The sequence below is a fragment of the Euprymna scolopes genome, chromosome 37 (assembly GCF_053919585.1).
Source record: "Euprymna scolopes isolate OS-2025 chromosome 37, ASM5391958v1, whole genome shotgun sequence".
In the NCBI taxonomy this organism is placed as follows: Eukaryota; Metazoa; Mollusca; class Cephalopoda; order Sepiida; family Sepiolidae; genus Euprymna; species Euprymna scolopes.
This window is the reverse complement of record NC_136518.1, coordinates 71420774-71444881: the sequence shown is the minus strand read 5'-3', so window position 1 is coordinate 71444881 and position 24108 is coordinate 71420774. Positions and strand designations below refer to the sequence as shown.

The window sequence follows — 24108 nt, the reverse complement described above, 5'->3', positions numbered from 1 at the left end:
ATTGAGATGATAGAGTAGCATTATTATTATAGAAAATTGTGACAAAAGTCATGGAAACAAGCAGCCAAGAGTGGTATGCGCATCATTCGAAAACTCAAAACCCGACCGATAGATAAATTACGAAATTAAATCCATAAGAACGCACTCAATTTATTTGTAAATGAATCGATAGTTTTATTCTTTTTGGCAGTTAAAGATATATTTCCTCTTCTTTATCTGCCTAAGTGTACGAACAGCACATATGGAATATGGAAGTAGTGCCCAATATGAGCATTTTGTCTTTCTTTTAGGTTTGGTTGTTTGGTTGTTTTTGTTTTACGGCATACCAACCCTTTTCAGGTTATTTAATACCGAATCTAGTTATTTTAATGAACGATTTTTAATGGGGTATATTTTTTTTCTTTTAAAAGTCGGATTCTATTTAACCCATAGTTGGGACCCTAACAGGTACTACCACTCCGAGTCAGAGTGGACCTGGGATCAATGGCAATTAAAGGGTGGCTCCACACTCCCCAAGGCCCGCAACCTGGGGCCTCACCATCGGATATAGTTTTAGGTCATATCCAGGACCTCTTTCTTTTAGGCATTGGTCCACTTTACAAACATGTTTGGAGTTCCTTCTGTCTTGTATTGCAACAATGCAAAGACATTCTTGGGTAGTGGCAAGTTATTCATTTGTCTTTCAGTATACTCATGAGTATCAAGAGAAAATTTGACTCATACCATCTCACACTCAAAACCATTCCACTCTTCTCTACATGGTTTGGGAGAGCTTGAGAGAGATGCATCCAGACGATAAATACTTGCCTCTACAAGATTGTTGGCAGAGACAGTGTGAGCTACTCTTCTCTCCTGACTATCATTTCTGATATCGAGAAAACAGTAAACAATCGTCCCTTGACTTACCGGGAAGTAGCAGACAGAGAATTGGCAACCATTACTCTCAATATGTTCCTGAGTGTGTTCGTTACAACTCTACTTTCAACCGAGTCGTTGTTTGTTTCGTTCACCACACTCTTTTCTTCTACCTCTTCTTTTACACACGTCCATTCGCTTTAGTGACTAAAAATCGTCTGTCCTCCCGCTTTCCTTTCCTCGTTATTTATGGAACCAGGGTACGAGATTCCCCGAGATTCTCCGAGACTTTTTTCCACATAAAAGCCTGTGGGTGCCATCTTGATTCTCAATTTGTGCTCTGCAGGCACAAACGCGCAGCCGCTTAAAACGGTAAGCCACTTCTTTCTCCTCACTGAGACTAATTAAAAATCCCAGATTACTATTGTACTGGATAAAGAAGCCGGAGAAGGTCAATAAAATCTATGGAGCAGAGAAAAGTTTGGTTGAAGGAGTTCCAGCATGTTTGGTACCAAGAATATCTCCTGAGTCTTAGAGAAAATTCTTTCAGTTGCTCTCAGATGTCATTTATAAATTGACTTAAGGTTAATTATGTGGTTATTGTGAAGAGCCTCCTCAAATCTAGACCTTTTTTTGATATTGGGAATCATGGTGGAATTATTTAAAGGTGATGACGGTGTTGTCAGATCAGTCTGCATCAAACAAGGTGATGGTCCTGTAAGAGTCAATTCACTGAAATGTCTTTATCTATTGGAATTGCCCATATCACCTAATGTCAAGAGTCTTAGAGTTTTACCGACGATACTTAATCTATGGGGATGAAGTTTGGCTCTGTTCAGCATGCAACTGTCCCAGAGACATCCAAATATGATTGGCTGTGACCTCTGCAACGAGTAGTACTACTTTAAGTGTGTAGGAATGAAAGTGCCTCCATTTAAGAGGCAGAAATAGTACTGTCTTGAATGTGAGTCAAAGTAGGCCCAGCTTATGTCCCGTGTAAATTTGTTAGTCCCGGGTAAAACCTCAAATTATATCCAACAGTGGAGTTTTACCTAGAAAATAGAATGAGGATACCCTGAACGACTATTACTTCCATGTGGCCTGTGAGAAGGCCTAGCACTTATTTATCCACTGCCAGGGTTACAAGGAAAATCCTAAATAATAGTTTCCCATATTTTTCTGAGAATTTGCTTCTTTTTTTTTTTCACTTCTCGGGAGTGTGCAAGAAAAATAAGTTAAATGACTTATATGTCATGAGGAATTGGTGATCAGTAGAGGGTCAACTTCACTTTTAACTTTACAAAACCTATTGACATTTTTGGCTCTAGTTTTATACCTCCTTCTGACAGGAAGTGGTTTGCTTATGTGTCAATAGCTGCTGGTTATTTAGGAGTCTTATTACCTTCCAAGAGTGTTTGAGAAAGTTCTGATGACGATTATACCTCTAGAGAACCTACTTACTTGTTAGCTACACTAGAGTTTATGTGCACAGTTTGATAGTCTACAGTTTATAATCTCGTGTTATTTGACTTCTGCCAGAGTTAGGATCAGGATTCAGCAATATTTTGCAACTTTTAAACAAGACCCAACTCTGATCAACCTACTACCTGTGGTGTCAGGAGTTTTGACAAATTAGCAGTCATTTGCAATTTACTCAACAGCAAATTTTTTTTCAGGATAACTCAATCCCCAAACCAAGGAATATTGTAAAGCACATGTGCATTATTAAAATATATAGGAAGAAAGTCTTCATCACATTTTTGTTGTAGGACTGCTCCAATACCAATTGCAGATGCATCCACTGTGAGGCACACCTCCTGGCTGGGTTGGATGTGAGACAATTGTACAGTCTCCTGCAACATAGCCTTAACCTTGTTGAATGCTTCTACTGCATGCTCTGAAAGTACAATGTCACAGTTCTTCACATTTGTTAACAAACTTGTCAATGGTAAAAGTACTCGTGCACAGTGATGTAAGAATCTACGATAAAAGTTTATTAATCCTAAGAATTGATGCAGCTGCCTCATGTTAGCAGGGATAAGAAAAATCCAGAATGGACTTGACCGTTTCTGGTGATGGGGATATTCCCTCCTCTGAGATATGGTGTCCTAAAAATTTGACTTCCGATTGACCAAAAGCACATTTTAATAGGTTTAGGACTATCCCATATTGCTTCAGGCATTCAGAGACTTGTCGCACATGACCGATGTGTTCCTGCCTATTTTGACTAGCAATAAGTACGTCGTCAATATACGCACAGACGAATGGCAGATCTGACAACACCTGGTCTATGAACCGTTGGAATGTTTGTGCTGCATTCCGCAGCCCAAAAGGAACTTGCACAAACTCAAACATCCCGAATGGGGTGATGATAGCTGTTTTAGGAATGTGTTCGGGCTCCACTGGTATTTGGTGATATGCTCAAATTAAATCCAATTTTGAAAAAACACGGTTATTTTGAGCCACTGCTGTGACGTCCTGGATACGTGGTACTGGGTACCTATCCGGTTTAGTGACTGCATTCAGTACTCTGTAGTCCCCACATGCACGCCATGTGTTAGAGCCTTTGTTGAGAAGATGAAGAGGTGAAGCCCAATCGCTCTTTGAAGGGCAAACTATGCCTAACTTAATCATTTGCTGAAATTCAGCCTTGGCAGTTGTTATCTTTTCTGGTGCTAAGCGCCTAGCTTTGCTATGAACAGGTGGGCCATTTGTTTCAATATAGTGTGTGGTGGAGTGTGGCAAAACGTCCTTGGAGACACACATCTTTATAATGTCTTAGGAGTATCGAGAAATACCAGTAACTCTGAATTTAAAAAGGCTTATCACAGGTTGGCTAAAGAATATCATCCAGACAAAAATCCAGAATCTGCAGAAAAGTTTAAGGAAATTAAGAATCCAATCCTGAAAAGAAAGAAATTTATGATAATTTTGGAATGCAAGGGCCTGCAGATGGCTTCAGCCCTGGTGGCCCAGGAGGCTTCCCTTTTGGCGATGTTTTGTGAGGAATGTTTGGTATGAGGGGTGACTTCATGGATTCTAGACACCATCGTCAAAGAGGAGATGATGCTACACATCACTTGCGTGTAACACTAGAAGATTTTTATAATGGTAAGACTGCCCCTCCATTGGACTACTGTAGGGGAATAAAAGAAACAACACCAGGTTACGGTGTAAAGTAGGGAGTTATGTCCCTTGATAAAGGTAAACAGAGTTTGGACACGTGTAGAGCCGGCACGAAAATTTTCCCCTGGTGAAACAATGTTGAACGAAACAGTAGAACTCTAGATCACGATCCCCCTCCCCTACACTCAATCGGTAAACCCACTATTGAAGTGAATAATGTTTTATTGTGTTGTTCGGTATTGCAGTGTTGCCCTGTTTTCATGTTTGTCAATAAATATTTGTCTATTGTACTTGTGTCACATTTAGCATTTATTTATGCTGGTAGGTAGTTATGTTTGAACCTTAGCTCTTACCACAGTTCTGATGATTATATCTCTAGAGAACCTACTTACTTGTTAGCTACACTAGAGTTTATGCGCACAGGTTTATAGTCTACAGTTTATAATCTCATGTTATTTGACTTCTGCCAGTGTAAGGATCAGAATTCAGCAATATTTTGCAACCTTTAAACAAGACCCAACTCTGATCAACCTACTAACTGTGTTGTCAGAGAAGTTTTGACAAATTAGCAGTCATTTACAATTTACTCAACAGTAAATTTTTTTTAAGCATAACTCAATCCCCAAACCAAGGAATATTGTAAAGCACATGTGCATGATTAAAATATATAGGAAAAAAGCCGGTTCTTATCTAGAATTCAACTTGATTAAAAAAAAGGCAATAAAATCTTTATGATCTACGTACAGGGAAGGGTAATGTCATATTCCAAAACTCATGTAAATTGATCAAGTAGTTTTATTCTTATAAGGAAAATCATTTTTAAAACGATTTAAATGGATTACTGTGAAGTTGATAGCATTACAAAGTAGTTCTTGCAAGTTTGAATTATTGTGGACTCATCTGTGTTTGTTTTTGTTTTTTTAGTGTTTCTTTTTCAAAATGGCGACGTGAGATAGACCCTGTTAGTCTACTCATAAAATTTGATTATCTTAGTTAAAAAAATTACATTGTCAATTTATGTGATTTTTAGAAATATGGCATCTTTGTTAAGCAACGGGTACGTATTATGTATAACCAAACCCCTACCACTACCCTCTCCCCTTTCTACATAACTCTCCTATAAAAAGAGGAGGACTTCTCATTGTAAGATGGCTGCTCAATAAAGCTGTGATTACACTTAGTTCTGTGTGGTCTTCATTCTGATACTAACATAACATGGTGGCAGCATGTTTATGGAATCATCATCATCGTAACGTGTAAGCAGTATTCCTTTTGGTTTTAACTTCTGTTGTTTTTTTGTTGCTCTATCGCTCCAACGTGGATATATTAATGGTGTGCCCTCACCTTATAATCCCTGCTGATCTCTACATTCTATTATTATTTTTATTATTATTATTAATTATTGTTATTATTATTATCAGTATTATTATTATTTTTATTATTATTGTTATTATTATTATTGTTATCATTAATTATTATCATTATTATTATTAATTATTATTATTATTGTTGTTGTTATTATTATTGTTATTATTATCATTATTATTATTAATTATTATCATTATTATTGTTGTTATTATTATTGTTATTATTATTATCATTATTATTATTATTATTAATCATATCATTATTATTATTGTTATCATTATTATTATCATCATTATTGTTATTGAGTTGCTGTTGCAAGTGATTCCTTCCTAAACTTTTTTTCCTCTCTACATTGATTAATTTCCCAAACTCCAAAACAGACCACATTTGTCTCACAGTGATGTCCGCCGAAGAGCTCCAATCTCTGGTCCCCCCTCGCCAATCTTTCACGATAAACAGTCGTCTAGCTGAAACCACTGTCAATAATTTTCCCCATTCTTTATTTGTGCCTACATCAAAACATAGATTCCATGAACAAAGCTTCTTTCTTAGAACTGCACGCCCGTGGAACTCTCTACCGCATGCCTGTTTCCCTCCTGACTTCAACATGGATGCCTTCAAGTCCAACGTAAACAAATTCCTGATGAACCGCCCCCTAAGTAGTGAAACTTTATCAAATCTCCAATACTAATGAATACTGCAACACTATCCTATTGATTACTGTACACAAAATAATCCTTATCCCCGAGTGGCTTCTGAGCCTTGATAACTGGTGACGTTCATGTAAAAAAAAAAAAAAAGAATATGACTACTGCAACTAATACCATCTCCTTGACTGGAAGTATATCCAGCTTACACATCAAGGCCCCAGAATGACTCATAAATATTTCATAAATGATGGTCCAACTACTCTTTATCGACAGGTCTGGACCATAAACCATGAGAAATACAGGTTGCTAGACAAGAGAACTGCCTGGGCGATGACGCCATAAAAATATACCAGGGCATGCAGTTTGATACCCCGGAGACTAAGCGCACTGTGGAGGACATGCTACTTCAAGCACTGGAGGAATTTTCAGTCAGAATTCTCAACGAAACTTAGAGATTTGCATTCTGTCAGAGGAAACAGGGTGAAGGAGAGGCTTTTGAAAGTTCTACAATGATCTAAGAGTACTGTTGAAGATGTGCAATTTCTGCATTCGATGTAGTGACTCACTTCTGCAGGACCAGATTGGAGAAGGTGTTCATGGCCAGTTAACTAAGCAAGATCTGCTAAAAATACAGAACTTTACTCTTCGGAAGAGTGTAGACATATGCACAGCAGTTGAAATGGCCTCAACCCACTATCATGTTATGTAGAAAGGGGAGAGGGTTAGGGAGGGCAGTGGTAGAGGTTTGGTTATACATAACGGTCCCCACACGATCAAGGAAAGTGTTGGCTCATTTTGTTTTCTTCTTAAATAGAAAGTCCTGGATATTACCTTAAACTATATCTGATGGCGCGGCCCCAGCTTGCAGGCTTTGGGGAGTGTGGAGCCACCCTTTAAGTGCCATTGCTCTCAGGTCCACTCTGACCTGGAGTGGTAGTACCTGTTAGGGTCCCAACTAAAAAATATATTCTATTAAAAAATTTTTCTTCAAAATCACTGAATTCGGCATTAAATAACCTGAAAAGGGCTTATATGCCGTAAAACACAAACAACCAACTCTTGAATAGAAGAGGTAGGGACAGGGTTTTGAATGACAACATGGGGGAGGGTGGATTATTCATTCGTTGTAGAGTGCAGGTTTTCGAATAATGCGTCCCGAATACGTAATCAGCTGTTGGCTGTCATTCCTTTCATAAATGCTTTCTTTAGCCAACTCGTTTTCCTGTGCAATCCTTTCTCTTTGTAGTAGGAGTTTGTTAGGCTGTATTTGGGACTGAAGGTGAGCATCAGCTGTGCGTGTAGTCAGTGGGAATTGATAAGAATTGACTGCGGACTGGAAGATGCGGGACTTCTGGTGGAAAAAGGAAGTTTGTTTTTTGGCACGTTTTTTCTGGAGTTTGAAGAAGAAGAAAAGGAAGGACGATTGGTTTTTTCCACGCGGCCGGAGGGGCCCCGAAAAGGTTACGAAAGTCAAAAATGACGAACTGGCCCCACGTTATGGCCTGAACGCCTTGAATGACTAAACACTGCTTCGTTCACGAAAACCAGAAAAGGAAGACACCGAAGTAAATTCAAACCAACTTTGTTCCCACCTAAACCGATAAGTATAACCCAATGAACATTCTTTCTGTTGATTTTCTCACACACATTTCACGAACATTCTCTTCTGCCACAAAACGAACCTTCTCTATATACCTCCCAAATAGTAAATAAAGTTGCCTTTTTTATTCACCCTTAAAATATGTTTTTTTTTTTAAATTTATTTCTATGGAGTCAGAGAGTTAGACACAAACCTGATGAACCCACCACCTCTATAGCCCCATAAGTCTGATGGTGTCCTGAGAAGGAGTCTGTTTCAATGGTATAGTTGTCCCTCTCCCCTTTCTACATAACTCTCCTAAAAAAAGAGGAGGACTTCTCATTGTGAGATGGCCGCTCAGTAAAGCTGCGATTACACTTAGTTCTGTGTAGTCTTCATTCTGATACTGACCCACGTCGTAACAGTACGTACATCGTAGAGATTTTGTGTATCTTTTGCATTTGTTTTAATTAAGTTGAATTCTAAATAACCAGCTTTTTTCAACCAGAAACATTTAAAGGCCTTATTTGGGATCATCAGGAAAATTCTAATTAGAGGTTTAATTTGTAGTTTACTCAATAATGATTAAAAAAATTTTTTTTAATAAATCCCCAAATTAAGGAATATTGTAACATTGTATTTATATGGTTAAAATATATTAGCGGAAAAAGTCTTAAGGACACAAACGTTGACGAACTCAGCTTTAATGTAATAATAGATGGATTTAAAGAGAAGAAGTCTTTCTTATTTTGATCGAGGGCTCTCGAGTTAGTATGGAGGGCCAGAAGTGTTATAAAGTCCTGCTTGGATGTAACGTTATTTGAACTTTTACAAACATGATAAAGAATTTTTTTTATGATTTATTTTTAAAAACTTGTTTTACAACAATAAAAGAATAAAGCAATTTATTGAAATACAAAATTTATTTTTTGAAACGAGATTAAAACAAACAAACATTTTTAACGAGATTTTTACAATAAAGAGGTATTTTTATGATATCGATTTTTTCTAAAATAAATATATTTTTCAAATAAACGCGTTTTATCTAAACTCCTTTTTAAATACAATCTTTATAATGTTTGTAAAAATTCAAATAACACTACCTCTAACCAGGCCTTTATAACACTTCTGGCCATCCATACTGACTCGAGAGGCTCCGATCAAAATTGGAAAGGCTTCTCTTAAGAAAAAAAAATAAATAAAATAAAATAAAATTTTTTTAAAAAATCAATTTTCCGTTCGAGTTATCTCCCTTGAGTTAATTTCTCGTTCAAACGGTGTCGTTTGTTTACAGAAACCACAAATCGCTTTTCTAATTTCCAAAAGCTTAATGTATTTATCAGCTTTTGAAACCTATTATAAAAAAAATGCACGCAACGATAAATTATACAGCTGTGTTTAGTAAAACGTACCAAATAATATTATGATAACGGAAGCCGTTCTCAATGCGCTTACATTTTTTACTAATAATTAATTTAATCGCAGCAATATTTTTAAATTTATCAGCCGACGAAAATGTACGATGAAATAGAACTTATAACAACAAATAATTTCAAGCTGGATACAAAATTGGATTATTCGGAGTATTATTCTCATCTTGGTTGTTATTTTTCACGACATACCGGCCGATGTAACCTCCGACCTTTTACAACTGTATCTTTGGTAACTTGGAATATAGCCCGCATGCAATTTTAAAACGGGACCCTAATCCACCTGGGTGGATTGTTCTCATTCCTCATCCCTAAAACTCCGGAAGTATTAAATCGGATTAACAAAATCAGAAGAAAAGGTAACCATATTTATTTACTTTTTTTTTTGGGGGGGGGAGGGATTTTTTTGGTATTTTTTTTAGATTAGGTCCACCTTCACAATATTCTTTTAAATGACGACTTCTACAAGTTTTCTACTATGCTGAATACGGAAATTGCATTGAAATTTTGCAGAAATAATTAGTTATCGAGATATAAAAAGTTGTATTATGCAGTGTAATCTTGGGCGGCCATCGGTTTTACGCGCGTGCGCGCGCCATAAACAAATCTACGCGCGTAACAAAGATGGCCGCCAAAGAATACAATGCATAATACAACTATTTATATCTCGATAACTAATTATTTCTGCAAAATTTCAAGGCGATTTTCGTATTCAGCATGGCCGAAAACCTTTAAAATTCATTATTTAAAAGAAAGTTGTGGTGGTGGCTGGTGGACTTAATCTGAAAATTTACCGTTTTTTTTTCACCTCCTCAACAGTCAACACTAACCTTTAAATTGACGACTTTTAAAGGGTTTCGGGCATGCTGAAAAGGAATATCACATTCAAATTTGAGCAAGACGAGTAGTTTTCTGGCTATTAAGACCTTTATTATCTATTATAAAGGGATTAGTGCGGAGTAGATGGTATATTACAAAGTAATTCTTGCAAGTTAGAATTATTGTCTACTTATCTGTGTTTGTTTTTTGTTTGTTTGTTTTTTTGTTGTTTTTTCAAAGTGGCGACGGAGGGCATGTTTTTCCCCAACTGGACAATTACTAAATGCGCTTCTTGCCGGTTAAAAAAAAAAAACCAAAAAAAAAACCTCCATGTTAAGAATGGCGATCGACTCAGATATTTATTAAGTAATACATTGGGGGGGAAAATGTCTTGATATTCGTTTTCAGCAGACCCAAAAGGTGAAAAAAAGTAAAAAATTACTTTTTTTTTTTTTGTGATCTGCTTTTCACGTTTACGTTGGAAACATTTTAAATAAATAAAATAGTTGAAAAGAATATTCATAAAAATAAAAAATAATTCCTCAAAGTTGTGTTGCCTTTAGTATCCCAAATTTTCATATGAATGAAGAAAAAATAAAAAATACGAATCTCTTTGTAAAATGAAACGAATCTCTTTGTAAAATGAAGTTATCTCACTTAGATCAATGACCGATTGTACAAAAGGGCTGTTGGAAATATCGCTTCGCTTCACCCTCGCTTGTTCGACTATAGGGCACTTCAAATAGGAAAATCAGTGTTTGAATCCTAACTGAGTTTGTCGTCGGGGGGTTTCCTCTGCCCCCAAAACCACAAGAGTCTCGTCTCGGCCATGGATTTTATTTTTGTTGTTGACGAAAACGTATGTTCCTGTAGGTGCATAAGAATTTTTGTAGGAATTTTTGACACCCCTAACACGAAACTGCGAATAAGATATAAAAATCTCGTAATTTCTGTTAAAAGTGGGTTATTTATTTTCTTTATGGATTATACTTCCAAAATAAACTATTAAAGTTGTTTTAAAAGTAATAGAAATATATATATTTTTTAAACTAATGAATTTTCCGAACTCAATATTTTTCAATTTTTAAACTTTAAAAATCTATCAAAATTTTTCTATTGATTCTACTTTTACGATATTTTCAGGGTCAATGTGAAATTTTATGTTTCATTCCAATAAACCGAATATAATATTTTAGACAAACGTTTTTTTTTTAATTCACGCCCCCCTCATTTTCAAGTTTCTATTAAAAAGTAAATAATTAATTTACTCACAAATTGAAGAGAAAAGGTTAATAAATAATATATTCAAATTTAAAACAAAAAAAAAACGTTTTTTAGAATTTTACCTGTAAAGTTTGAAGTTTAAAACCTTTTTTTTTTAAAACCACGTTATTTGTTTTTTTTTTTTTTAATTTTTAATGGAACTTTGGTCCTTGCTCCTTAAATTGAAAAAGAAATTAGGGCTTGAATTACATTTTTCGAGGATTTATAAGCTTGGAAAGACAGGGGGTCGAATAATTCACGCCTCCCATTTTGAAATGTCTATTAAAAAGTAAATAATTAATTTATGTACCAAAGTCTTATATATCACAAATTGAAGAGAAAAGGTCAATAAATAATATATTCAAATTTAAAACAACAAAAAAATATAACTGTTTTTTAGAAATCTACCTGTAAAGTCCGAAGTTTAAAACCTTGTTTTTTTTTTGTTTTTTTTTTTTAATGAAACCTTGGTCCTTGCTCCTTTTATTGAAAAAAAAAAAAATAGGGCTTGAATGACATTTTTCGAGGAGTTATAAGCTTGGAAAGATGGGGTGGAATTATTCACTATTTTTACGAAATTTCTGACACACCTAATGCTCCTGTGCAGTTCTAAGAGGTCCATAATTCTGAGCCCTGCTTTCTCACTCTTTGAGAAGGGGTTAGTTTATTACTAATGCCTAAGATGGGACTTTCCAGGCGTTTTTTTCGTTGTCCAGAGTGCCCTTCCTCTTTCCCAATCTCGGGTCACGTCTTCCTGCCGTGGGATAGAAATAAACATGTCTAGGTCTGTTAACTATCGAGGCACGCCTTCACCTTTAGGCCAAGATCACAGTGTAGTGTCTGTTCTGATGCTACTCTTCACCTTTTCTATCCTCGGTCAGTGGAGGAGAAATCTTTCATGACTGAGACAATTTTTGTTTTTGTTCTTATCCAGTGCCTCTTTTTGGGGAGCTGGATTTTCCCCACATTAAAAACCGACCTTGTGTCTAACTCTGTCCTTGTGGGGAGGCAAGTAAATAGGAACTAAGATGTCTATGTAACTGATGATGTACCAATTTATTTGGTCTGGTTTGCCGAAGTGGCCCAGAAGAGCCTGGAAGCAAAGCAACAGCTGAAACAGCCTTTGTAAACCTAACAAATAGAAACTGTGTATAATTAATGATGTAACCTTGAGCTATTTTAGTTAACAATATAAGCTGCCCCAACTTGACAAGACCCATGAATCAATCCAGCATAAAAAGATGCAATAAGCCAATTGATTTACCTGTCATTCCACAAGGGTCATATGTAACCTCAGATGGAGGGTGGCAATTTCCGAACACCACAAAGTAACTCATGATCGTTATCAAATCACTTATAAAAAAGTTTCTTTTTTGTTTCATTTTACTTCAGCCAATTTTATTATTTTTTTTTTTACATAGGAGTCACCACTAATCAAGGCCCAGAGGCCACTCGAGGATAAGAGTTAAAGAGTGTACAGTAGTCAATGAGACAATATCGTAGTAATCGTTAGTAGTGGAAATTTGGTAAATTGGATTACTTAAGGGGAGCTGTTCATCAAGAACTTGTTTACGTTGGACTTGAAAACCATATTGTAGTCATCTGGAAAGCAGGCAAACGGAAGAGAGTTCCACAGGTATGCAGCTCTAAGAAAGAAACTTTGTTCATGGAATCTATGTTTAGGTTTAGGCAGAGATAAAGAAGTGAGGGAAATTATTGAAAGTAATTTCAGCTAGACGAGTGTTTTTCATGGAGGTTTGACGAGGGGGGACCATAGATTGAAGCTCAGACGAGCACTTGCCATGAAAATAACGATAAAGCAGAAACAGGCTTGCAACGTCTCTTCTGTGAGAAAGAGGTTGCAGGGAAGAGAAAAGGACATCCCCCACTAGGCTACAAAGTCTATTTTGAACTCTGTCAAGGCAGGATAAGGTATTGCTAGCATCTCCTGGCCAGATGTGGCAAGAGTACTCCATCTTTGGACGTACCTGGCTCTTATATAGATAGAGAATTGCATCAGCAATAAGATATCTACTGAAATCAAAAGGTTGTCTTCCAGGGGCTTACAGTTGATTACTATAGGAGATACATAGATATTTGAATATTCCATCGAAGTTCTTTACATTTCAAACATGGAGTTAGTAATGAAGTTGAGAACATAATTTTCCTTTGATCATTTAAATATGTTGTACTATATCTTTCTTGTGGTCTCTTGGTCTTACTTTATTCCAGGACAAGAATTCATCTGGTCTGGTGGAGTATCCAGCTTCACGTTTTTACTTTAGATAACATTGCTTAAAGAAGGTGCACCATTCCTTATAAAAACTAATGTGAATTAACCATACTGAGATCTTATTTGGCTGTGAGTACTAGGTGTTTTTGAATACAGTAGAACCCCGGGATATGGCATTAATCTGTTCCGGGGTTGGGATTGTAAGGTGAAATTGCCGTATGGTCAGACCTAAGCAAAATTTTATACAGTACATATTAAAACTTAATTACAAAATCAAATAACATTATAAATAACACTGTAAGGCAGGGGAAAGGGGTCGGAAAAAACATCCTATTCCATATCATAACCTGAAAATAACATATCCCAGGCCCACCGATCCTGGGGTTCTACTGTATTTGGTCAGGGTTTACTTGTATGGAAAAGTATCTTCTTTGTTTTATCGTTATTTCCATGGCAAGTGCTCATCTGAGCACAAGGCCATCAAAAGTGTGTGTGATGTGGGAGATAGTGATATGCAAAGAGAGAGAGAGAGAGGCAACGGAGCAATGGCTTAGGGCATCCAAATTGGCAGTTTGTCCATCCAAATCATATTCAAACTCTCTTTCTCAGTACGGCACAATCACGTCGACACACATCGGTTCTCACCAGATCACCAAAGTTAAACAACGTTGAACCTGGCCAGTACCAAATGGGTGACCACTTGGGAAAGCGAGGCACTGTATGTACCGCGAGATAAAATACCAGGTTGAGAAACTGGCGCGGTCTATCCTTCTCTCGAGGGTAGATGGGGCTCTCTTAAGCCGTGGTAGGCAACCCATCTAGTGATGGCGTCATGATAAAAATACCCTTGATAGCATCAGTGGTGAAGCATCAAGTATTCAGCTACCGACAAAATTTAAATCACACTACAAACTCGTGTAGTGAGTTCAATCTCAGCTACGGCCGCATGCTACATTACATTTCTCAGTACTAGGACTTGGTTATACTTGAGTTTTAGGGATATACAATGAAGAAATTTCTCCCTGAAACAATCGGCCAAAAAATGTATATAAACATTACAGAATGCAAATTTTTATGATAAAAATAAATATACATTCAGTAAATTTACAGTACATTTTTATGTTTTGGTCCCCCGACAAAAGGAGGGTGACCTGTAAATTCACACTTGCCCGTTCATCTGTCCGCACTTTTCTTAATAACTACGCCTTGGAATTTTTTTTAATTTTGCACAAACATTAAACATAATAGGAGTAAAAAATTAACAGAATGGATTTTCTGGGAAAACTCCAGTTTCTCCCCTAGGGGTGACTTTCAGGTTAAAATGGCTAAAATTGATACTTTTGTGCTTATTAAAAGAAATTAATGCCTTAGATTTTTATAAAACTTTCTGAAAAGTTGTAACTGATTTCGATATAATTTTGTTTGTCTATACTTCGCAATAATTCTTGGGTGTCCCCCAGGGGCTCTTTTTGGTACTATTTTACCATATTTGTCCAACATTTTCTGTGTATGTCTATTTAGCAGTTTTGCATGATGCAGAACTTAAATTTACATATGTTAAGGCCTAAAATTGCACCGTTTGATCATTTACACCAGGATTTAACGTTCCCTGGGGACTTTTGGGGCTAAATTGGATGGGAGGGAGCAAATGCTGAACTTAGACATTTTTTTATGCCTCATTCACTGTGCACTCACGGGGGGGGGGGCATACATGCTTCACTTGTTAAATTGTAAGGTTAAAGTACAGAATAGGTACAAAACACTCTCCTCCCCATGTTAAGAATGGGTTTCTAAATAACATTATTATTTCAGCAGGGATTAATAAGTACACTAGTACCTTTAATTTTTATACTGTTCCAGAAATGTTTACCCTTTTTTTTTTTTTTTTTTTTTTTTTTTTTACATTACTGGACTATTTGCTTCTTCTGACGAGAAAAGTGTAAATTTTCGAAACTCCATGGAATAAGAAATAAGCTCTATTGTGTTTGCCTGTATCTTGAACATTTGATGATGTAATAAACAATGTACATTTTTTATCCGTCACCAGTCCATTTTCTGCCTTCATGTATATCTCATATAGAAACGAAAAAGTGTATTAGCCCTAGGAAAAGGGGCCCCTTCATTACAGAGAACATATTGAAATAAAATAAAATGCAGTGTAACCCTTATATATGAGAGCTGTGCCCCCACACCGCCGGAAGAAAGAAAGAATGAATGAATGAATGAATGAATGAATGAAAGATGTCTCTTCTATCAGGGTTTCCAGCATATCAGGGTATCTTATATCCGGGTTACACTGTAATAATAAAAATAAAAATTAGAAAAGCAATGTTCCTTTCATCATGTGTCAATAACGTTCACTTCAACAATCACCACAAATTCACATTTAAGTTCTTATCCAGAATTCAACCTAATTAAAAACCAAAAATACCGAAAAAAAAAAAACAAAAAAACTTTTATGATGTACGTATTCCTCACGGAATGAAAATATCAGGTAATAGTCAGCTGACGTACTTCCTAACTTCCGGTGTGCCTGCCACCGGAAGCGGTGACAAGGCAAATCAGTTCCTTCACTTTTGTTGTTCTTCAGTATTTCTATTGTGAAGCGATTTATTGAAATAAAATATAAGAAAAGGACATTACTGAAAAATATGCAATAAAAATTAACAAAATTATAAAAAGATAAAAATGACACAATTAGTCTTTATTTGCACTTTTAATAACAAAATAAAAATAAAAAATTTAAATAACTCTTAATTAAAATTTATAAACTTGTTTTCAATAATTCTTTTTAAAAAAGTCAACTAATTTCAATAATTTTTAACTAAACGTGTTAAAATTAAACATGTTAATTAAAATTTTTAAAATTAAATTTTAATTAATCAAATTTAATTTTAATTAAACGTGTTAAATTAAAACGTGTTAAAATTTAATTAATTCTAATTAAACGTGTTTTCAATAATTCTTTTAAAAAACAAACAAAAAAAAAGAGCGCAAAAAGTGTTTTCAATAATTCTTAAAAAAAATAATTTGTAAAAAATAAAACTAATTTCAATAATTCTTAATTCAAATAAGACTGAAAAAAAAAAAACGATTAGAACATAAATAAAGAGTACACAGAGATATAGGCAGGAGTGAGAAAACGCAAAGGAATTGATTTACCTTGTCACCGCTTCCGGTAACAGACACACCGGAAGTTAGGAAGTATGTTAGCTGACTATTACCACAATATCATATTCCAAAAATGACGTAAATTGATCAAGTAATTATATTTTTAACTAAGAAAATCAAAATATATAAGGAAGCGATGCATTATATCTTAATCTGCCGCCGTGTTTAATAAAGAGAGACACCTCAATTCGAACTATCGAAATTTTAAAATCAGCCTTGTAATAATCTACAGTAGGATGAATCGCCCAAACTCGTATAAAATGATTTTATATATATATATATATATATATATATATATATATAAAAAATACTGGATCAACTTACGTGATTTTTTTGGAATATGACATTTTTATTCCGTGATGAGTATATACAATGTACATCATAAATTTATTTTATTTTAATTATTATTATTATTATTTTTTAATTAGGTGGATTTCTAGACTTGCACTGCACATTTACTCTATAAACTACCTTATTTAAAATATCTGGATATTTTGATTATAGCTCGAAGGTCGGAGAATCAATCCAAAGGTCCTTCTTGAATTGTGAGAGTAGCAGATATTCAATAATGCAATACCAGTCATCCTCCCTATTTGGGTCATCCCACTTTAATTTCTTAGGTGACATAGATGCTCACCTCCAAACACCCAACCAACCCCACATATGTTTAATCGTCACCCCCACAATATCTTGAATTAATCACTACTTGTCAAGAATGATTATGTTAAGGATTCCAGTATTTACTCAGTCAGTCCAGAGTATCGATGAAAAGTCCTGATTTTGTTCCAAAGCAATTTACGATGTGAAAAGGCATGAAATAAATAAATAATGCAGAATACGGACCGTGCTGAAATAATAACAGTACTCCATACTAGAACGTACTTGGTTCTTACACAGGTAGACGATTGCATCGGCATTGAGATATCCACTGGAGCCGTAGAATGATCCAACCATTTTTTCCAGCGATCTTGGAAACGGATTTGGCTCCATTTCAGATCAGAAGTGAAGGTCAGTCCCGGAGGCTTGTTTAAATAGGGAGTGCAAGTCTATAAATGGTCCACAAGTAAACTTTTTTACTATAAAAATCTTTTAAAAAATTTTTTATAATGTATGTACTTGTCATTGCATGAAAATGTCATATTCCAAAAATCACGTAAATCGATCAAGTATTTTTATTTTTTTTATTTAAGTAAATCAAATATTATCAGACGTTTTATCGAAGATTTGCTACACGCTATCTTGTTTGAGAGATAACGGCACTAACGACTCCTGGCGGAAATAAGGTGGAAGTATGGGTCCACAACGGCAGACCATCGACTATTTTTAAATTTTTTTTCTTAATAAATTAACTTATTTGATAAATAAATAAATAGACTTAATAAAGAGGCTGTGGAAAACACTAGTTTTTTTTTATTTGTTCGTCTGAAAACAGACTTTAATTCCAAAAATGTTTCATTATGTTAATTTTTTTTTGTATTATAAAAAAAGTGTTTTCGACATTTAAAAAAGAAGAAAAAAAAAGAAGAAAAAAAAAGTTCAATGCTCGTTTGATAAAGTCTATTAAAAAAACGTTTTAGACATTCTCGTTATGTTAATTTCTCATTTTGTATTTATTTTTTTAATTCCAAAAATGTTTTATGTTAATTCATTATTTTTTATTTGTAGTGTAAAAAAGTGTTTCCGACATTTAAGAAAAAAAATAAAAATTAAATTAAAATAATCGATGGTCTGCTGTTGTTGACCCATACTTCCACCTTATGTCCGCCAGGGGTTGTTAGTGCCGTTATCTCTCAAACAAGATGACGTGTAGCAAATCTTCGATAAAACGTTTAATATTTGATTTTCTTAAATAAAAAAAAAAAAAACTACTTGATCGATTTACGTGATTTTTGGAATACGGCATTCAGTACGTGCATTATAAAGATTTTTTTCAGATTTTTATAGTAAAAAAAGATTACTTGTGGACCATTTATAGACTTGCAGCGAAAAATCTTGGATGCACGTACTGATTTTATTAGGAAATTGTAACCATTACAAGGCTGATTTTATCTCGATAGTTCGAATTTAGTTGTCTGCACTTTAGTTATTAACAGGGCGAATCAAAGCAAAAATTAACTTCATCATAAAATTTGATTGTTTTAGTTAAAAAAAAAAAAAAAAAAAAAAAAAAAACCCTGTGGGCCCTCCCCTGTGCTTCTACACTTTATTGCTGAAATTGGAGACGCCATTTTATTTCACGCACCTGCTCTCCAAATTTAGGGGAGAACGTTATATTAAACTATGGCCGAAGCATGAAATAACAAAAAATTAAACTTCCGGAAAGAACTATGAAAAAAAAGTAAATAAAGTGAAAGAGAACATATATCCATAATTGTTTATTGGAAATGTTTCGATTTAATTAATGAGAACGGGAAAGTTTTTCATGGAACATTTTTTTTTATTATTAAAAACAGAAAATAAAATGACATATAATGGTTTAAACTGGGCGAGCGCCATTTGAAAACAAAACCAAAACATTTATTGTATACAAATTTAAAATATAATTGGAAAAACATTGAAAAGTCTGCGTAAAAAAATAATTTTAAAACAATTTTGTAATGAAAGCAACATTTATAAAATAGTTTTTTTTTTTTTTTTTTTCGAACAAATAATTTTAAACAGTTCAATTTTTTTTATTTATTTCATGCTTCGGCCATAGTCTCCCCTGGATTTGGAGAGCAGGTGCGTGAAATAGAATGGCGTCTCCAATTTCGGCAATAAAGTGTAGAAGCACCAAAAAAATTACTTGATCAATTTATGTGATTTTTGGAATATGAGATCTTTGTTCCTTGAAGGCTACGTACATCATAAAGTTTTAAGATTTTTATGTAGTTTTGTTTGGAAAATAGTTTTGATTCTAAATAAGCACTCGTTTCTGTACTTTCACCTAACGATTTCATAAACAAGATACCCGTACTAATGCTGAAATAATAACGTATTTATTTAGAAAACCATTCTTACCATGGGGAAGGGAGGATGTTTTGTATCTATTCTGTACTTTAACCTTACACTTTTTTAAAAACAGATATCATAGAACTTTAATTAAACTTGAAAAACCTATTTAAAAAAAAATACCGCGGATAATAAGTGCACTTTAGCACCAAAACACCGTAAAAATTGAATTGACTTGAAAATCCTATCTAAAAATAATGCGGCCCGTATTCTGCATAAGTACGGTATCAATTAATCAGCTGTTTGGAATACTGCTTTTTAGGTTAACCTTATTTTTAACCCGCGGCAAACCAATCTACATGTTTGGTAGTATTTATTGGAAGCGACCAGCTGGAATGACCTATCTTAAACTCCATCTCAACTGATCGCTTCGAATACTTCGGCGCCAAAAGCCAACAGAGTTGCCACAATGCCACCCGTCTTTCGGGCGGAGTAAGTTTATTCCTTACCGTCTGAGGCGCCTCTACTGAGGAATACCAACTGGGCTACCCAGACAATTTTAATAGGCCAGAGTGCTCTTCTTTTAGAGGCTCTAGCTCAACTCTTCCTCACCTTGTGTCACACCTTTGTCCACTATTCTGTTCTGTACTTGTACCAAATTTATCTCGGACACGACACATAACTGGCTTGGGTACCCTTGAGCAAGGTGTACGTTTCTGATTATCTGAGATTCATATTTCCCAGCACTTTGTACATTGATGCTGGTGCCTACCCTATTTTTTCAACCTTCATCTTGATTCTAGTTGTCTTGCGTTGAACATCCTCTACGGCCCTGGCCTGCTAGGCTGCTCAGTTTTTCAAACTCTTAGACATGATTTCCGGTCGATCTCATCCGGTGCTTGTCCAAACTTCTTCCTGTATAAAAAAGAAAAAATCTGTATGATGTACGTACCCGTGACGGAAAGAAAATATAATATTCCCCAAATCACGTAAATTGATCAAGTAATGTCTACACGATTAATGGGAATTCGTAAGCTTTACCACAAAAATCCAGCAAGTTTGAATTATATTGAGTTGTATCCCTTCTTTCTTGAGATTATTCTCAAAATGGCATCGCGAGATAATCGCGCCTCAATTAGCTTTCAAATTTGATGTTCTTATTTGAAAATAAAACTGAAATCAATTTACGTGATTTTTGGAACACGATATTTTCTTTTAGTTACGAGTGCATACATAATACAGATTTTTATTTTATTTTATTAATACAGTAGGAATTCTGGAAAAGAGCACCGCTTATCCTCCTAGGCATTACCACCACCTTTGTTAAAAGGGGCAGGGGTTATTATTAATCGCCAACAACGCATCCGATCCAGGATTCTAGTGTGCTCCCTTTTTTTGGGGAGGGAGGGGGGGGGGCTCCGTGTGTCAAGTTACGAGTTGATAGGAATTCGGATGAACTTAGTGGTCTTGAAGCTAAGGCCGGCTACAATCTTGAACTACAAAATATTGGCCTTCGGGGCAAGATCAAAGTGTAGTATCTGTTCTTCGCTGCACTTCTATTTCTTGTTCTCTTTCGGTGGAGGAGAAATCCTTCACGACTGAGACAATTTTTATTTTTGTACCTTTTCTCCACGTTAAAAAACGACCCTGGTGTCTAACTCTGTCCCGTGGGGAGGCATAGTAAATAGGTACAATAAACCGTCCTGGTCCGTTCGATGTGGTCTGCATCCACCAGACATAAGCTGACGATAAGAATTTGTTTTATTTTTATTTTGTTAAAAAAAAAAAAAAAAAAAAAAAAAGATCTAATTGTTGAACTGTTTCTAAAAACAAAAAGATTACAAAATATTTAATCCGCCCCGGGCTTTTTTTTCACTGGGGACTGTTATATTTACATTCAAGATGGCGCATCTTCGCTGGAACCTCTGTTTAAATTATTTTCAGGTAGGAAATTCCTCTCTCTTTTGATCGAGATGATAATATAACTTTTTCTTAAGCCCTTCCTGGTTTAAAATAACCTATATATTTAATTTTTCTCCGTGCTCCCTTTTAAAATACTACTGTACTACCCCCATTTTTTTTTTTTTTTTAAACCTTCATTGTTTCTTTACCCCCCCCCCCTTTTTTTTTTTTTTTACATAAATTCGGTGTGCTGTCTTTTTGGGCCCGGCTTATTGTACCGTTTGTTCTGCCACTGGCTAAAACATAGAACGTTTTTTTTTATTGCTTAGAAGATGTTGTTATCAAATATTTTAATTATATTTTGCATGTTTTTAATTATTTTAACAAAAAAATATATATATTTACTTATTTTTAGCCCGTATAAACCTGATATTTACGTAATATTTATCATTTATTTCAGGACTGAGTGCTATTAACTGGCTGCTATATTGAACGTTTTGGTGCCTTTATCATAGGGTCCAATTCTTAGTCATTTTATTTTTTATTAATAATATTTACTCTTTTACAATATATTTTATTTTAAAAACTTGTTTTTCTCTATTTGTTTCCTTTTATCACTGGCTCCATCGTAGAACATTTGTGTATGAGAAATATTTTAATTCAGTTTCTTAATGGGCCAAGACAAGTTAAAAAAAAAAAAATTGCTTTTGATGCTTATGTAGATCGAAGAAGCCCATGGCCGCCAATATTAGTCCGGTAAAATTCGATAACGTGTTCTGTTACAATGTTATTATATTGGCGAGCATGGGATTCGATCTATCTAAGCATCAAAAGCCATTTTTTTTTTTTTTTAACTTGTTTTGTAACACTGGTACTACAATCGTCAAAAGGCGCTCACACCTAATGAAATTCGGGTTCCTGAAACATGATAATAATGAAAAAAGAAAAAAAAAATGACAGAAAACAAAAACAAACACTGGTTTATTTACATTGTTGCATTTTTTATTTATTTATTTGTTTATTCATTGGAAATTGACTTTTAACGGTCCCCAGAAATATAAATTTCTTGGACAAGTTATATTACAAGTGTGTACTAGTGTATCACTTGTACAGAATACGGGCCATACTGAACGTTACTATTTAGAAATCCATTCTTAACATCTGGAGTGAGGATAGTTTTGTAGTTTTTTTTTTTTGTTTTTTTAAACTATTTTGTACTTTCGTAGGCTTTAGTTAAGCATCGCACTTTGTTTACAAAGCTATTCGGCGGAAGTGACGCCAGACAAAGTTTTAAGTACGGATGACCAAAACTGTATACTACGAGGGCAGAGTTAAACACAAGATCTATTTTTAATGTCGGGAAAATCCAACTCCCCCCAAAAAGGGGCACTCTGGATATAGTTTTTATTTTTATTTATTTATTTTTTATTTGGTGAAAATGCAGAGAACTGCTGAGTGTGCGCTATTTTTTTAAAATCGTATTTCCATGTTTAATTAAAGTTTTATGATTTTTATTCAATTGTAAGGTTAAAGTACAGAATAGGTACGAAACGCCTCCCCTTGGCCCTTCCCATGTTAAGAATGGCTTTTTAAATAATAACGTTATTTCAGTACGGATCACTCTGCATGAATACCTTTTTTATGCAAATATGAAAATAGAAGTTTTATTCAAACAGTCTTTATTTTGTGGGGGTAAAAAATGAGTTGGATGAATTTTACTTACATCTGGCAGGCTCAATGATGAGGGATATTGTGACCAACTTGAATATCTATCTACTTCTGATATTTATAGTAAGGATTGAGTAGGAGGTGATTACAACCTATATATTCAGGGTTGGTTGTCTATCAGTTCTCCGGAATTTTAGATAGTTCTGTTACCAGACCCCGTTGGACGGGTCGCTTAAGGAGGATTTCTTTTTTGCAACCCCAATTGCTGCCTGCACCTTTAAGCATCGCCCTTCAACCTTTTTTTTTTTTTTTTTTTTTTTTTTTATCAAATTGCAAAAAAGAAATTTTAAGAATTATCCTTTTTTGCTGACCTGTGACATAATCGATCAACTCGTTATTCAGCATGGAAGTTTCCAGGGAACGGATCCTTCAACAGATGTCTGTACTGAAGATAAAGGTTGAGGAACGGTTGGAGCTGTGTCATGGAGATAGTGACTCCGCACGCTTACGCCATCTTCCGCAAGGATATTTTGGAGTATATTCATGAAATGGAAGTATGCATCACTAAGCTCAAATTCCAGAGACTGATGTACTGGAAACAGAAGTTAGTTGGGCATCACAACTCCTGGAATACCATATAGAGTTGGGTGAATTGGAGGATTCCTTGGCTGCACCTACTGCCAGTTCTTTCATGGATACAACTCCTCATTCGACATCAGGAAGAAGTTCAGCTTCCTTTGTAGTTAAACCTCTACAGATACAGATCATCGGACCCACATTCAGTGGTTCTGAGATGGCTACCGATCACATGAGTTTTCAGAATTTTTTGTCAAGATTTGAAAACTGTGGTTGGTATGGCTAACGACGCTGAACATTTAAATTTCTTAAAATGCTCCCTTACGGACAGAGCCTTGAGGTTCATCAACCATCTGAGCTGCACAGATGCAAATTATCAACATGCCCTTGCTTTATGGAAAAAGGAATATTTAAATATCGATGAGATCATTGATCAAATATTCCAAGACATACTTGATTATACACCAAGGAGATCTCCTACTCGGATTTTGGCGAGTTTATTTTCAAGGCTGCTTCCCTCTTGGAGGAGCTAGGAAA

At 35.0% G+C, this 24108-nt stretch overlaps 1 protein-coding gene across 6 annotated transcripts in view; it reads left to right on the top strand.

The window, feature by feature from the left end:
- LOC145261221 (uncharacterized) overlaps positions 1 to 24108 on the top strand; it is a 127704-nt gene that overhangs the window by 38531 nt on the left and 65065 nt on the right. Inside the window, exon 1 of one of the 6 annotated variants that reach the window (XM_080119577.1) lies at positions 8863 to 9367. The exons of 3 other annotated variants lie outside the window; for them this stretch is intronic. Coding sequence is in view for 1 of the 3 variants with exons in the window: in XM_080119574.1 (XP_079975700.1) it covers positions 17436 to 17502 (67 nt within the window). In the remaining 2 variants the exon portion in view is untranslated. Of the gene's footprint in view, positions 1 to 8862; positions 9368 to 16945; positions 17503 to 21271; positions 21370 to 24108 lie in introns of those variants that run through there. 2 more of the 6 variants (XM_080119574.1, XM_080119576.1) reach the window with 2 other exon arrangements.